This window comes from Thamnophis sirtalis, unplaced genomic scaffold, assembly GCF_051295495.1.
Source record: "Thamnophis sirtalis isolate CommonGarterSnake01/CBP01778 unplaced genomic scaffold, rThaSir2_p1.2 scaffold_4, whole genome shotgun sequence".
Lineage (NCBI taxonomy): Eukaryota > Metazoa > Chordata > Lepidosauria > Squamata > Natricidae > Thamnophis > Thamnophis sirtalis.
This window is the reverse complement of record NW_028261384.1, coordinates 6,643,837-6,660,127: the sequence shown is the minus strand read 5'-3', so window position 1 is coordinate 6,660,127 and position 16,291 is coordinate 6,643,837. Positions and strand designations below refer to the sequence as shown.

General features: G+C 44.3%; 1 protein-coding gene across 3 annotated transcripts in view; it reads left to right on the top strand.

Annotated features, from left to right (window-relative positions):
• Window positions 1-16,291, top strand: part of VILL (villin like) — a 71,011-nt gene that overhangs the window by 25,931 nt on the left and 28,789 nt on the right. For all 3 annotated transcript variants that reach the window (XM_087712422.1, XM_087712421.1, XM_087712424.1), the window contains exons 4-10: window positions 960-1,156; window positions 1,805-1,913; window positions 7,187-7,297; window positions 10,285-10,484; window positions 11,769-11,847; window positions 12,937-13,035; window positions 13,892-14,045. In XM_087712422.1, coding sequence (XP_087568548.1) covers window positions 960-1,156; window positions 1,805-1,913; window positions 7,187-7,297; window positions 10,285-10,484; window positions 11,769-11,847; window positions 12,937-13,035; window positions 13,892-14,045 — 949 coding nt within the window. The remainder of the gene's footprint in view (window positions 1-959; window positions 1,157-1,804; window positions 1,914-7,186; window positions 7,298-10,284; window positions 10,485-11,768; window positions 11,848-12,936; window positions 13,036-13,891; window positions 14,046-16,291) is intronic.

The following is a 16,291-nucleotide window of genomic DNA, read 5'->3' as shown; positions in this document are numbered from 1 at the left end:
CCTTCACCTCAAAAGTAATAAGACCTTCCCCAAAATAAGACCAAGTGCTTATTTCGGGGGTCAAAAGAAAATAAGATCTCTGTCTTATTTCCAGGGAAACAGGGTATGATTAACTTTAACAGTTTTACTCGTATTAGAGTGTATGACACCCAGGTACCACTCTCTTCATGCATTGGTTCGATATATTTGTAAAAAATAAAAAAAATAAAAAACTTGGAAAACAAAATAAATAAATAAAAGTGATTCTTTCTTTTAAATATTCTTTCATTTAAATATGAGCCAGCAATGTGCAGCAGCTGCCAAAAAAGCCAACACAATTCTAGGCTGCATAAACAGAAGGATAGAATCAAGATTACATGAAGTGTTAATACCACTTTATAAGGCCTTGGTAAGGCCACACTTGGAATCCTGCATTCAGTTTTGGTCCCCACGATGTAGAAAAGATGTGGAGACTGTAGAAAGAGTGCAGAGAAGAGCAACAAAGATGATTAGGGGACTGGAGGCTAAAACATATGAAGAACGGTTGCAGGAACTGGGTAGGTCTAGTTTAATGAAAAGAAGGACCAGGGGAGACATGATAGCAGTCTTCCAATATCTCAGGGGTTGCCACAAAGAAGAGGGAGTCAAACTATCCTCCAAGGCACCTGAGGGTAGAACAAGAAGCAATGGGTGGAAACTAATCAAGGAGAGAAGCAACTTAGAACTGAGGAGAAATTTCCTGACAGACTAATTAACCAATGGAACAACTTGCCTCCAGAAGTTGTGAATGCTCCAACACTGGAAGTTTTTAAGAACTGAAATGGTAATAGGGTTTCCTGGCTAGGCAGGGAATTGGACTAGAAGACCTCCAAGGTCCCTTCCAACTCTGTTATTCTATTCTATTCTATTCTATTCTTTTTCCGACCCATCCTTCCGGCGGTTGGAAAATAATTTTAACGCCATGCGTGTTTCCTTTCCAGAACATAAAGATGCAGCATGGCTTTGCCACTGATCTCCACTTTTGGATCGGGCGCGATGCCACTCAGGACGAGCAAGGGGCTGCGGCTTTCTATGTCACCCAGATGGATGATTCCCTGGGAGGCCGAGCCATTCAGCACCGCGAGGCTCAAGGACACGAATCCGCTGCTTTCAAAAGTTATTTCAAGAAAGGCATCATGTGAGTGTTGGGGAAACTCGTCTATGCGATGAACAACAACAACAACAAAATCTAACCACCTCCTATCTCTTTTATTTTAGTCTTGTTCACTTGTTCAACCATACTCTAATTTGCGTAGTCCTCGACTTATTACCAATTGTTTAGTGACTGTTCGGAGTTACGACAGACATTCCCTGGCGGGGGCGGGGGGGATGTACTTATAACCCAGTTGCAAAGTTTCAACAACTGCCTCCCCTCCTTCTGTGGCCATGGAACTACATTACAGGTACTCAGCAACCCATCATCCACAGTCATAGCCATTTGCAGCCTCCTACTATAATCACACCAACGTTTTTGCTGAAAAGCGGTGTTTACTTCTGGTTTCGAGCAAAAAAATAAAAGTCTTAACGACCGCTGCGGAGAAAAAGAGATAGTAAAATTGGATGGGTCACTGTTTTGTGACCATGACAACTTGGGAAGTTCCATGATGGTGGTAAGTCGAGGACTACCTGTAACAGTGAGGTCTAGTAACCTGTTCTTTTTTTAAAAAAAAAATTAAGGTGATATTCTAACTAGCTCTATGACCCCAGCTCTTTAGAGTAGCCAAGTATTTTTTTTTTCCAAAACCCTCCCTTTTTGTAATTAAATATGAAGTCTTGTTTTCAACAGCTACAAGAAGGGAGGAATGGCTTCAGGGTTCAAGCATGTTGAGACCAACATGTATAACATCAAAAGGCTCCTTCATGTTAAGGGCAAGAAGCATGTGTCAGCGACAGAGGTAAGGACAGCCCCTCCCCTGATATATTTATATATATATTTAATATATTTGCATTCTCAAAAACTAAACTTCAGTTCAGACTGAACTGCTGCTCAGTGCTCAGACCAGGAGATTAAGACAGAGAAGCCAAAACTATTTTTTTCAAGGACATTAACAGACTAACAGAGTTGGAAGGGACCTTGTAGGTCATCTAGTCCACTCCCACCCCCACCCCCCAAGCAGGAGACCCTACACTGTTTCTGACAAGATGGCAGTCCGGTCTCTTCTTAAAAGCTCCCAGGGATGAAGCTCCCAAAACTTCTGAAGGCAAGCCCGAAACATCTGTAGCCAAGTCGTGTCATACAGGAAGTCCTCAATTTACGTCCATAACTAGGAGGAGAACCTCCGTTGTCAAGGGGAGCAGTGCCCGATTTTGCAACTTTTTTCCACCACCGTTGTTAAGAGAGTCACACAGTTACTAAATGACTCTGGATTAGCCCATTGAATTTGCTTGTTGGAAGCTGTCTGGGAAGGATCAGTGGTGGGTGGCTGCCGGTTTTGTACTGGTACAGCTGTACCGGTTGTGGCCCGGAGCAGCTGAGAGCCTAGGGCTGTTTTTCACCCTTTTGAGCCTTCAGGGAAGCCTCCTGAAGGCCCCTGAAGCCTCCGGAGGTCAAAAATCGGCCCTACGGACAAACCGGAAGTCACCATACCTGAACTTCCGGGTTTCCTGTAGGTCTGTTTTTTGTCCTCCGGAGGCTTCAGGAAAGCTCCGGAGGGTCTCCCGGGGGGGGGGGGGGAAGGCTGTTTTCGCCCTCCCCAGGTTCCTACAAAACCTCTGGAGCCTGGGGAAGGTGAAAAAACCACAGCAAAAGTGTGGGAGGGTGTCGCTGATCGCACGCATGTGTGCGTGCTGTGGAGGGTCACGTGCACAGCATCATGGGTGTGGCACACTGGCGCGTGATCCCCCTGTGCTCACTCCCCCCCCCCCGCTTTTGGCACGTCAGCCAAAAAAGTTTGCCATCACTGGAATAGGTAGTCCTCAAACTTATAACAGTTCGTTTAGTGACCGTTGGAAGTTCCATCGACACTGAAAAAAGTGGACAGAACCATTTTTCACACTTATGACCCAAAGGTCATGCGATCAAAATTCAGAGGCTTGGCAACTGACTCATATTTAGGATGGTTGCAATGTCGCGGGAGGTTACGTGATTTCCCCCCTTGTGGCCTTCTGGCCAACAAACTCAACGGGGAAAGCCAGATTCACTTAACAACCAGGTTACTAACTGCAGAGATTCATTGAACAACAGAGGAAAGAAAAGGTCATGAAATCCCTTAACCAACGTCTCACTTAGCAACATACATTTTGGGCTCTGGGTGGTTGTAACTGGGGGACTATCTGTAGTCCTGTGAGATCAGTAGGTCAGTAGTCCTGACCCACTGACCGAGGTGGCGCAGTGGTTAGAGTGCAGCACTGCAGGCTACTTCAGCTGACTGCAGTTCTGCAGTTCGGCTGTTCAAATCCCACCAGGCTCAGGGTTGACTCAGCCTTCCATCCTTCCGAGGTGGGTAAAATGAGGACCCAGATTGTTGTTGGGGGCGATATGCTGACTCTGTAAACCGCTTAGAGAGGGCTGAAAGCCCTATGAAGCGGTATATAAGTCTAACTGCTATTGCTATTGCTACTTTCTGCTTGTTTGGACATAAGCCATATTTTTAATTCTTGCCACTTTGGTGACAGAGCTGGCCTCTCTCCATCTTCCGTTTTTTCTACCGCAATTCATTCTTTTCCTAAGGGATGGAGGCAGGGGAAGGATTCAGGGGTGGCTTCTGGCTTCTGTTACTGCCGGTTCACTCAGCGACGCGCTTCAGGGGAGCGTGCGCTATGCACACATGCACAATATTTTAAAAATTGATTCTGCGCAGAAGCAAAAAACAAGATGGCAGCACTTATGGCGCCACAGATAGATCCGGTTTGGGGGTGTGGCTGGCGGAGTCACTACCTACTCAGCGGAACCAGTCCAAACTGGTAGGAACCCACCTCTACTGGTTCGCTGGTTTGGGCGAACCGGTAGCTCTGAAGATTGGCTTGGAGTGAACCGGTTCGCTCCAATGAGCAAGTGAGCCTGCCCGCCTGCCCCCACGCTTTCCCAACATTTATCTTCTCAGCTGAGTCGCGCGGCAGAATGGATTGCCACGCCTCAGCTGTTTTCCTCCCCAGCAGTAATCCAGAAGGTAAGTTTTCTCTAATTGAAGTGTTAATACCACTTTATAAGGCCTTGGTAAGGCCACACTTGGAATACTGCATTCGGTTTTGGTCGCCACGATGTAGAAAAGATTTTGAGACTCTAGAAAGAGTGCAGAGAAGAGCAACAAAGATGTTTAGGGGACTGGAGGCTGAAACATGAAGAACGGTTGCAGGAACTGGGAATGTCTAGTTTAATAAAAAGAAGGACTAGGGGAGACATGATAGCAGTCTTCCAATATCTCAGGGGTTGCCACAAAGAAGAAGGAATCAAGCTATTCTCCAAGGCACCTGAGGGTAGAACAAGAAGCAATGGGTGGAAACTAATGAAGGAGAGAAGCAACTTAGAACTGAGGAGAAATTTCCTGACAGTTAGAACAATCAATCAGTGGAACAGAAGTTGCCTCCAGAAGTTGTGAATGCCCCAACACTGGAAGTCTTTAAGAAGATGTTGGATAGCCATTTGTCTGAAATGGTATAGGGTTTCCTGCCTAGGCAGGGGGTTGGACTAGAAGACCTCCAAGGTCCCTTCCAACTCTGCTATTGTATTCTTATTGTATTAATTCTCTAAGTGAGCACGCATGAGCAAAGCTAGTGCTCAGTGAACTGGTTGTTAAACCGGTAGCATCAGAGGTGGGTTCCTACCGGTTCAGACTGGTTCGGCTGAGTAGGAAGTACCTCGGCCTGTCATGCCCCCAATCCGGTTCTATCGTTGTCGGCGCCATCTTGATTTTCAGTTCTGTGCATGCATAGAACAATATTCATTGCAAAAAAAGTTTTTTTTTCCTTTTCTAACGTCGTGCCATGCGCAGAGCTTTTTAGATGCAAATGCGCACATGAACCAGCAGTAATGCCGGCAGGAACCCACCAATGGGTAGGATCCCACCCCTGGATGGAGGATAGCTATAAAGACACTGGATTTCATTGTCATTTGAACGTGTCGTATCTGGGCAGAGCAGCTGGTGAATCACGCCAGACTCCTCAATAAAATTGATATATATCACAAATAATACCATGTAATTACCAGTCAAATTTATACGCTGCTACAATGAGAAGGACTTTCGTTAATTCAGAGGTATTATAGAAAGACCACCATAAATGCAATAAATTCCGATCAGAAGCATCTCCAATTATGTCAGCCCTGTAAAAAGAAGCAAAATAAAAAACAATGACTTTTTTCCAGTAGTTGTTAACTCCGTGCTGCAACTGTTGAGCAAATCCATTTTCTGCAATGCACTTTTCCTTTTGCCTGGAACCAGAAATAAAACACTAGAAACCAGAAAGCAGTCAGAAATTGCTGCCACGTCATCACGGGGTACTTGCAAATGGCCATAAAGTTGACTGTTGCCAAGCAACCAAAATCCCCATCATGTGACTGCAGGAGTGTGTGACCATTATAAATCACAACGTTTAGTGACCATTGGAAGTTTCAGCACTGAAAAACGTGACTTATGGCTGCTTTTCACACTTACCACCATTGCAACGTCCCTACAGCCACGTGATCAAAACTCAAAGCCTTGGGAACTGACTCACATTTATGACGGTTGCACTGTGCTGGGGTCCATGATACCCCTTTGCGACCCACACTTGTAAGCGGATCACAAGCTACCTAACAGACAGGAAGCAGCAGGTGGAGCTAGGCAAAATCACCTGAGATCCATGTACCTGTTCAATTAGCACAGGAGCCCCCCAGGCCTGTGTGCTCTCTCCTCTCCTCTTCTCTCTCTCTACCAATGGCTGCATCTCAAAGGATCCATCTGTTAAAACTACTGAAGTCTGCAGGTGATACAAAAAGTGATTGGTCTCATTCGAGATCAACGATGAATCCGCATACAGAAGGGAGGTTGAACAACTAGATGCGACCGGAACAATCTGGAACTGAACACACTCAAAACCATAGAAATGGTGGTGGATTTTAGGAGAAACCCTCCCATGCTACCACCTCTTGCAATTCTAGACAACACAGCATCAACAGTAGAGACTGTTGAACTTTCTAGGTTCTATCATATCTCAAGACCTAAAATGGACACCTAACATCAAATCCGTCATCAAAAAAGCACCACAAAGGATGTTCTTTCTGTGCCAACTCAGGAACCTCAAAGTGCCCAAGGAGCTGCTGATTCTGTTCTGCAGAGGAATGATTGAGTCTGTCCTCTGCACCTCCTTAACTGTCTGGTTTGGCTCTGCAACCCAACAAGACAGACACGGACTTCAGAGGAGAATCAGAACTGCAGAAAACACAATTGCTACTAACTTGACTTCCGTTGAGGACCTGAATACTGCACGAGTCAAAAAGAAGGCTGTGAAAATATTTACAGACCCCTCGCATCCTGAACAAAGATTGTTTCAACTCCTACCCTCAAAACGACGCTATAGAGCACAACTAGACACAAGGACAGGTTTTTTCCCCCCAATGCCATCACTCTGCTAAACAAATAATTCCCTCACCACTGTCAAACCATTCTCTAAGGCTGCATTACTATTACTATTAGTCTTCTCATTATTCCTATCACCCATTTCCTCCCACTTATGATTGTATGACTGTAATTTTGTTGCTTGTATCCTTACGATTTATATTTATATTGATTGTTTCCTGATTGCTTATTTGTACCCTATGACTATCATTAAGTGTTGTGCCGTATGATTCTTGATGAATGTATCTTGTCTTTTTTATGTACACTGAGACCATATGTACCAAAAACAAATTCCTTATATGTCCGATCACACTTGGCCAATAAAAAATTCTATTCTATTCTATTCTATTCTATTCTATTCCATTCAATTCCATTCCATTCCATTCCATTCTATTCTGCAACCTTCGGATAGCAAAGTCAATGGGGAAGCTGGATTCACTTAACAACCGTGTTTCTAAATTAACAACAGCAGTGATTCACTTAACAACTGTGGCAAGAAAGATCATAAATTAGGGCAAAACACACTTAACAAATGTCTCTTAAATTTTGGGCTCAGTTGTGTTCATACCTGTTCACCTGTGCTGAACTTCTTCATGTTGTTTTGATGGCAGCATTTTTCTGTTATCTCCAAACAGGTGGATCTTTCTTGGGACAACTTCAACAAAGGTGACGTGTTTCTGTTGGATCTTGGCAAAGTGTTAATCCAGTGGAATGGACCTTCCTGCAACATTGCTGAGAAATCAAAGGTCAGCCATGGAGAATAATATCTTGATGTAGTTTTGGAGACTTGTGTTGTGGCCTGGCAGTGGACATCAGAGCTGGCAGTGGAGTCGGACAGTGAGGAAGTTGGGGAGGGGGAACATGGGCCAGTCCTGGGGGCCGAGGAAAGCTCAGACAAGGGCTCTGGGTTGGAGGCAGAGAGGGAGCTAGACAGCAATGAGGCAGAGGAACAAATGGGGCCTGTTCCCAGTGTATGAACAGCTGGAGCCTGTTCCCAGTGTGCGTAGAGGAACAGCTGGAGCCTGTTCCCAGAAGACAAGAACAATTAAGACAGCAGGATTGACTTGGGAGTAAAGCCACACCTTCTAGGTGATTGGCCCCTCCCATAGGAAACAAAGGAGGAGCGAATGGGGAGGGGGATTTTTCAGGAAACAATTCATTTCTTTGGTCATTTCAAGAGTGGAAAATTATGTTTGTGACTATAAGAGGCTCTGTGCCAAGTGTTGCTTTGCCCAGGGTTTGGAAACTAGTTATCTGGCAGCTCTCCAAATGAGATAAGGTTCGTGTTGATAAATATTCCTCGGAAAGACTGTTTGCTAAGCCTGGCTGGCTGTGAATGAGAGGAATTCACAGTCATGTAAATAAAAGGGCTTTTTCTGGGACCAAGACTCTGCTTCATGCTTGTTAAAGGAAGCCTCGGTCAGAACAACTTAAAACACTAACCCAGATTATAAGAACATAAGCAGGAACCTAGTCTACTAGATCTAGTCCAGCCATCTCTTGCTATGATGGACCATCAGCTACCTGTGAGAGCCCACAAGTGCCCCAGAAGATGATCTTCAGAGGAGTTCTGCTACCATCAAGGTTAAGAACCGGGGCTTCAATTCATTTCTTGAAGCCAACAAAGGCGGTAGCCAGCATTACATCTCAGGGTACTGAATGTGTTTAGAGATTCTCAATCATCCAGGTCATGGTGCTCCCAAAGGTGCTTTTTCAGGAGGCAACTGGACTTCCTTATTTTGGGAGTTTTTTTTAAAGACTTTTCACTTCTCATCCAAGAAGCTTCTTCAGCTCTGGCAGGATAGTGGGGAATGGAAGGATTATATTCTTTGCAGACAGCTGGTCATTTGCATCCTTTTAGAGAGTCATTGAAGCACTTGGAGGTTTATTTGTGTCCTAGTTGAACCAAATATACTTTTTTCAAGAGGCAACTGGACTTTGTTTTTTCTTTTGAAGACGTTTCACTTCTCATCCAAGAAGCTTCTTCAGCTCTTGACTGGATGGTGGGGAATGGAAGGATTTATATTCCTTGCAGACAGCTGGTCATTTGCATCCTTTTAGAGGGAGTAGGGAAGGATTTCCAGAGGGAAAAAAATTGCAGACTTACAGGAACCAGGAGCACCACTCAGGTGACCCTGAGGACAGGTTAACCTCCAAAAGCTTCAACGACCCTCTAAAAGGACGCAAATGACCAATTCTCTGCAAGGAGTATAAATCCTTCCATTCCCCAACATCTTCTTCAGAGATGAAGAAGCTTCTTGGGGGAGAAGCGAAAAGTCTTCAAAGAAAAAAACAAATAAAGTCGATTTGCCTCCTGAAAAGCACCTTTGGAGCATGGAAGTGAATGGTGCATTGTATAAAAGAAACATTTGTGGAGTTGGCCATGAATTTAGAAAACCCCAGAAGTCTCCAGGAAAGGGGTGAGGAAGAGAAGGCTGACTTCAGGAATTCTGGGAGTTGAAGTCCACAGGTAATAAAGAGAGCATAGTTGCCCATCCCTGCTCTTGAGAATGAGCATAAACCTTCACTGATGGACGATTATAGACTCTCTTTGAAGGAGAATATTGGCCAATCGGGATTGAAATGGTGGATCCTTGTTGTTTTTTGAACTTGGTTGTTTTCTTGCAGACTTTTCATTCCTCAAACCAGGTAACATCACCATTGCTGGTAAGAAATATGGTACACTTTCACTTTATATTCTAGTGGCTTGGCTTGGCTTGCCCAGAGTATAAATTGAGAGCAAACCCCTCTCCCTACTAGCACTGGTGATGTTACCTAGTTGGGTAATGAAACATCTGCAAAGAAACTGCTAAGCTCAGAGAGCACCAAGGACCTCTCACTTAGCAATAGCAATAGCAGTTAGACTTATACACCGCTTCATAGGGCTTGCAGCCCTCTCTAAGCGGTTTACAGAGTCAGCATATTGCCCCCAACAACAATCCGGGTCCTCATTTCACCCACCTCGGAAGGATGGAAGGCTGAGTCAACCTTGAGCTGGTGAGATTTGAACAGCCGAACTGCAGAACTGCCGTCAGCTGAAGTAGCCTGCAGTGCTGCATTTAACCACTGCGCCACCTCGGCTCTTAGGCCTACTTCCCTAGGCCTAAATTATTTATATAACGCAGAGGTGCCGATTTGGGTGAACTGTTAGTGGCAGCAGCGGGAGGCTCCGCCCACCTGCCCTGATGTCATCACAGACACTCTGCGCATGCACAGAAGTGCCGCACATGAGCAAAGCAAGTGCGTGCACACACACACACACACACACACACACACACACACACACACACACACATGCTCCCTGTTTCAAATCGGTAGCAACGGTAAGATGATTTCATGCCTGATATAATGCATTATTGAGAGGATGGAGTATTTTGCACAAAGTTTGTAAGTTATAGAGAGTTCCAATGAATTATCTAATGCAACAGGCCCTTGTAAAAAATTTTAAAAACGAAGACTAAAGAGACTTGGTTTCAACTTGATGCCTCACAAAACGATCACGAATCTTTACTTAAACCGCTATAAAAACTTGCCAAGCATCCGAAGTTCAACCACTGTCACTACGAGGTTGCTTGAACCATCGTAAAACAACCGTAAGCTTCATTTTTTTTTCAAGCCCTTATAGCTCCGAACAGTCACTAAACAAATAAGTTCGTAAGTCAAGGACTGTAACTGTAATCACGCTGGAATGGCTTGTGGTTTGCATGGTTTTGGTCTTATCACCATTGACCAGGGAATGATCTTGGCACGAAGCATCCGGGATGGCGAGAGAGGCGGACGGGCCCAAATTGCCGTCATCGACAACGAGAAGGACTGCCCGGAGCTTATGCAGATCATGAAGGCGACGCTGGGGGAGAGGAACCGCGAGATCAGAGAATCGTTACCGGATGAAAAAGCCGATGAACAGCAGAAAGGCAACGTCCGCCTTTACCAGTAAGTTCCCATTGTTCACAAACCTGGAGAGGTTTTTTTTTTAATCCAACATTTGAGGGGCTGCCACAGAGAAGAGGGGGGGGGGAACAACTTACTTTCCAAAGCACCAGAAGACAATAGAAGAAGCAAAGGATGGAAACTAATCCAGGAGATCAGCAACCCGGAATGAAGGAGGAACTTCCTAACCGTGAGGACAATTAACCAATGGAACAGCTTGCCACCAGAAGTTGTGGTTCTTTTCCATTATCAGAGGCTTTTAAGAAGAGATTGCACAGGCATTTGTCTGAAATGGTATAGGGCCATGATGGCGAACCTATGACATGCCTGCCACAGGTGGTACACAGAGCCATTTGTCAGGGCACATGAGGCATTGTCCTATCAGCTGGCCAGCGCACATGCACGCACTGGCCCAGCTAACTTCAGCCTTGTTTTGAGGCCATTTTTCGCCGGAACGTACCAAAAGTCCGTTCCCAAATTTCTGGTTTGCCCGTAGGGCTGGTTTTTCGCGCTCCTGAGGCTTCGGGGAAGCTCCTGAAGCCTCCGGAGGGCCTCAGGGGTGGGAAGGCTGTTTTTGCCCTCCCCAGGCGCCTATAAAGCCTCTGGAGCCAGGGGAGGGTGAAACAAAGCATGTCAAAAATTGGAGAGAGTGCTGGTTGTGCACACATGCGCTCTGGGGTCGTGCGCATAGCATTATGGATGTGGCATGCCCACGCATGACCCCCCCACACACACACACTTTCCCCGCTTTGGGCACGCGAGCCAAAAAAAAGGTTCTCCATCACTGGTATAGGGTCTCCTGCTTGAACAGGGGGTTTGGCTAGAAGACCCCCCCCCCGAGGTCCCTTCCAACTCTCTTCTGATTAATTGCTTGCTCCTTAATGTAGTGAGGTAGAAATATATGAAGAAAGGTTTTTTTTTTAAATAAAAATATTTAAATAGCTGGAATGTAGCTGCCCCCGGAGCTTCGTATAATCCCCGACCTCCGGTCCTTCCAACGCGCCCTAAAAAGTTGGCTTTTCCAGCAAGCCAGCCTGGCCTGAACAAAACAAAATAAATTATTGATCACTGTTAATTTTAATTCGAATTTTTTAAAAAAAAAAATGTTATTGTCAATTCCAATAGGGTTTGTTTGGGATATTCTATTTAATTTTTTAAAAAACTTTTGTATTATGTGTTTCTTTTAATGTTGTACGCCGCCCTGAGTCCTTGGGAGAAGGGCGGCATATAAATCTAATAAACCTAAACCTAAACCTAAATATTTACATTGCCCGTTTCTACCTGCAGTGTGTATGAAAATGGCAAAGATCTCGTGGTTCAAGAAATTGCAACGCGGCCTCTCACCCAAGACCTCCTGAGTCACGAGGTAAAGAAGAGATGCCACCGCTGAGCTGGTATTGTTTGGCTCAGCTGCTCCACAGAAGGGACATTTCAATGTAAAAGAGATCAGTTCTGATCTGGGAATCTTTGGCTGAAATCCTGTGTTATTTTTCTCCCCTTTCCTTCCCCTCCTTCTCCTTTCCCTTATCTGTTTTTTCTTCCTTCCTTTCTCTTCCTCCTCCTCCTTGTCTATCTCCTCCTCCTCTTTCTTCTCATTGTCTATCTCCTTCCTTCCCCTTGTCCTCCTGGTCAATCTTATCTTCCTTGTCTATCTCTTTCTTTTTTTCCCTCCTCTTTGTTTATCTTCTCCTTCCCTGTTTTCTTCTGCTCTATCTACTTCTCCTTGTTCGCTTTGTCAACCTTCTTCTCCTCCCACTTGTCTATCTTCTTCTCTTCCTTGTCAATCTTCTCCTTCTCCCCATTGTCTATCACCTTCTCCTTGTCCTTCTGGTGAATCTTTTCCTGCTTGTCTGTCTTCTTCTTCTCTTCCTTGTCTATTGCCTTCTTTTTCTCTCCTTTGTTTATCTTCTCCTTCCCTGTTTTTTTCTTCACATTGTCTATCTACTTCTCATTGTTTGCTTTGTCAATCTTCTTCTTCTCTTTCTCCTCTTTATCTGTCTTCTCCTCCTTCTTCTCATTGTCTTTTTCCTCCTCCTCCTCCTCCTCTTCTTCCTCCTCCTCATTTATCTTCTTCTCCTTGTCCATCTTCTCCTTCCTTGTTTTCTTCTACACATTGTCTATTTATTTCTTCTTGTTCACTTTGTCAATCTTCTTCTCCTTTTCCTTCTCCTCTTTATCTATCTTCTCCTTCTCCTCCTCCTTCTCATTGTCTTTTTCCTCCTCCTCCTCATTTATCTTCTCCTTGTTCATTTTCTCCTTCTCTGTCTTCGTCTTCTCATATCACTTTCTCCTTTGTCAATTTCTCCTTCTTGTCTATCTTTTTCTTCTCTTTCTCCTCATCGTTTATCTTATCCTTCTCCTCTTCTCATTGACTATCTCCTTCTCCTCCATGTCCATCTTCTCTTATCTCTTCCTGTCTCCCTTCTTCTTCCTTCTTCCCCTTCTCCTTCTCTAGGATTGTCACATTATAGACCAGGGAGGTTTGAAAATCTATGTCTGGAGAGGAAGAGAATCCAGCAAGGAAGAAAAAAATGCTGCTTTTAGTCGGGCAGTGGTAAGTGATATGCTGAAATACTCTTAAGAAACATATTAATTTGTATTCTACATTTTTTTAAAAAAAAATTAGCATGTGAATCAGCAGAAATATGCAGGTAGAAATCAGACAAATAAAATTACTGGAGATTTGTCAGGGAGAGGACGGAAATAACTTTATGCTTGTAACATGGAGCACTGAATTTGAATTTCTGCTCATGGAAATAATGATTCTCTCCTGAGGCCTACCTCACAGGTTTGTAAGGAGGATAAGAGCATAGCAAGTACAGATAGTCCTTGGCTTACGACCACAACCGAGCCTAGATTCTGTTGTAAGTTGATTTGTTAAGTGAATTTTGCCGCATTTTATTACCATTCTTGGCACAGTTGTTAAGTGAATCACTGCAGTTAATAAATTAATAACCCCCCTCTCCCACTCTTTCTTTTCTCTTTCTTCTCTCTTTTCTCTCTCCTCTCTCTCGCTTTCTCTCTACTCTCTCTTTTCTTTCTCTTTTCCTTCCTCTCTCTCTTTCTTCTTTCTTTTCTCTTTCTCTCTCCCCCTCTTTCCTTTCTCTCTTCTCTTTCCCTCCCTCTCTTTCTTTCTTCTCTCTCTCTTTTCTCTTTCTCTCTCCCCCTCTTTTTTCTCTTTTTTCTCTCTCTTCTCTTTCTCTCTCCCTCCCTTTTTCTTCTCTCTTCTCTCTCTCTTTCCCTCCCTCTCTCTTTCTTTCTTCTCTCTCTCTTTTCTCTTTCTCTCTCCCCCTCTCTCTTCTCTCTCTCTCTCTTTTCTCTTTCTTCTCTCTCTCTTGTCTCTCTCTCTTTCTCTCCACTCTCTCTTTTCTCTCTCTCTCCCCCCTATCTCTGGCCTGGAATCTTCCTAGGGCTTCATCCAAGCCAAAGGTTACCCTTCGTCTACGAACGTAGAAGTCGTAAATGATGGAGCAGAATCCGCCATGTTTAAGCAGCTTTTCCAGAAGTGGATAGACAAATACGCCACCCAAGGCCTTGGCAAAGCCTACTCTCTCGGCAAAATTGGTGAGATGGGGGGAGCTCCTAACCCTTTCCACACCTGACATTTATTTTAATCCCCATGCGGGGGGGGGGGGGGAGAAGGGGATTTTCTCCCAATGCCATGGTTTTGCTCCAGCAAATGATAGCATCAGCCAATCTGGGCTGATCTTGCAAAAGCTCATCAGGGCCTAGTTTATATAGGGAGGGGATGACCAGGAAATCCTATAGAAAGGGGGTCCCCAACCCCCTGGCTTTGGCCCCTTACTGGGCCGTGATCTATTTGGAACTGTCCCATGAAAGAGGTTGGCAGATATACATGTACAGATCCACTTGTGTGAATGGCACCCCAAAGTCTTCTATTCCCTCTTCTGTGAGTGGAACTGTACACACACACACACACACACACACACACACACACACACACACACACAAATGTGTGCCAGTCTGCCACTCATGTAGCCCAGATTCCCTTTCTCCCCCCCCCCCCAAAAAAAAAGCTGGGCCGCCAATCCACAAAGGTTGGAGACCACTGCCACAACTCTGGACTAAACTGGGACGTTGAAAAGCAAAAAAACATAGCAGAAAAGAACATGGCCACCTTCCCAATTTTTAAAGAGTCAACCCAGCAGAGAGAATCGGGAAGGGGAACATCAAAGGAGGCATTTGGTGCCTCCCCAGCCCACCCCCGAGCCTTAAGGAAGGTGATCTTGATAGAGATAGGCAGATCCATGACTAAAGTGAAAAGGGGGAAAACATGGTGATAGAGATAGATGATAGATCGACAGATCGATAGATAGAGAGAGAGAGAATAGATAGATAGATAGATAGATAGATAGATAGATAGATAGATAGATAGATAGATAGATAGATAGATAGATAGATGCAGACAGACTAACTGGAAGACAGATGGTTTTCTGCCTGGAAGGCTCCTAGGGTGGAGCTGAAAGCCAAAAGGGAAGCAGTATGCTCCCTTCCATATTTGGACATACCAGGTGCTTTGACATAACACTTAATTATTTCCTTGGCTCAGTTGATAAGGGAGGAGAGCTTGTGGCTTAGAGGTTAATACAACTGCCTAACATGTAAAAACAGCTGAGGTTCGAATCCCAGTAAGGGTATGGCTAGCTGATGAGAGCTAAATAGCTTGAAATAGATCTATACTAGTCTCCCTTTATTTATTTATCAGCACAAATGCAACATATATATACATATGTATATGTATACGTATATGTATACGTTTACGTATACGTATACGTATATACAGAGAGAGGGGGGGTGGAATAATAACTTTATTGTCACTTTGAATGTACACATTAAAATGAAATTCTGTTGCATACAGCTTTCAAAAGGTCACCACCAATATACACTACATAAACATGGCAAAATAAAAAAATAAATTCGAAGTTAAAATTTACCACGAGCCGAGGTGGCTCGAGCCGAGCCACTACGAGCCGAGGTGGCTCAGTGGTTAGAGTGCAGCACTGCAGGCTACTTTAGCTGACTGCAGTTCTGCAGTTCGGCTGTTCAAATCTCACCGGCTCAAGGTCGACTCAGCCTTCCATCCTTCCGAGGTGGGTAAAATGAGGACCCGGATTGTTGTCGGGGGCGATATGCTGACTCTGTAAACCGCTTAGAGAGGGCTGAAAGCCCTATGAAGCGGTATATAAGTCTAACTGCTAACTGCTATAAAAATAATAAAATAATAAATCAACAACTTCTTGTGGAGTTAACTTTTTGATTTGGCCTACATAGTAGGGCTATGGAGTAACACTCAATCCCATAACAATTAGATTTGGGCAATGTTGTGCACGCTTCGTCTAGGCTTCCCCTTCCCTTAAAACGATGCAGAAGCACAGGTGTGTATCACCTGCAAGATTAGCAAACGTGTATAAAAATAAATCTGTTAAATGTTGGAAATGAAGTGAGATACCAGGTTCTTATTATCATTTGTGCTGGACGTGTCCCAAAGCAAAAAAACACAAACAAAATACTGGAAAAAAATACACAGATGGCTGCAAACTATGACAAAACAACACATAGACTTGAAACCTGAAACATTCTTGTTGGGCATGATTCCAGGAAATTATAATAAAGTTAAAACACATATTTAAATTTACATAGTCTAACAATGGCCATGATTGTATACGCACAAAACTGGAAAAACGAAGAAACTCCTACCGATAATAATATTATAATAATAATATGGAGCCGAGGTGGCGCAGTGGTTAGGGTGCAGTACTGCAGGCCACTTTAGCTGACTGTGATCTGCA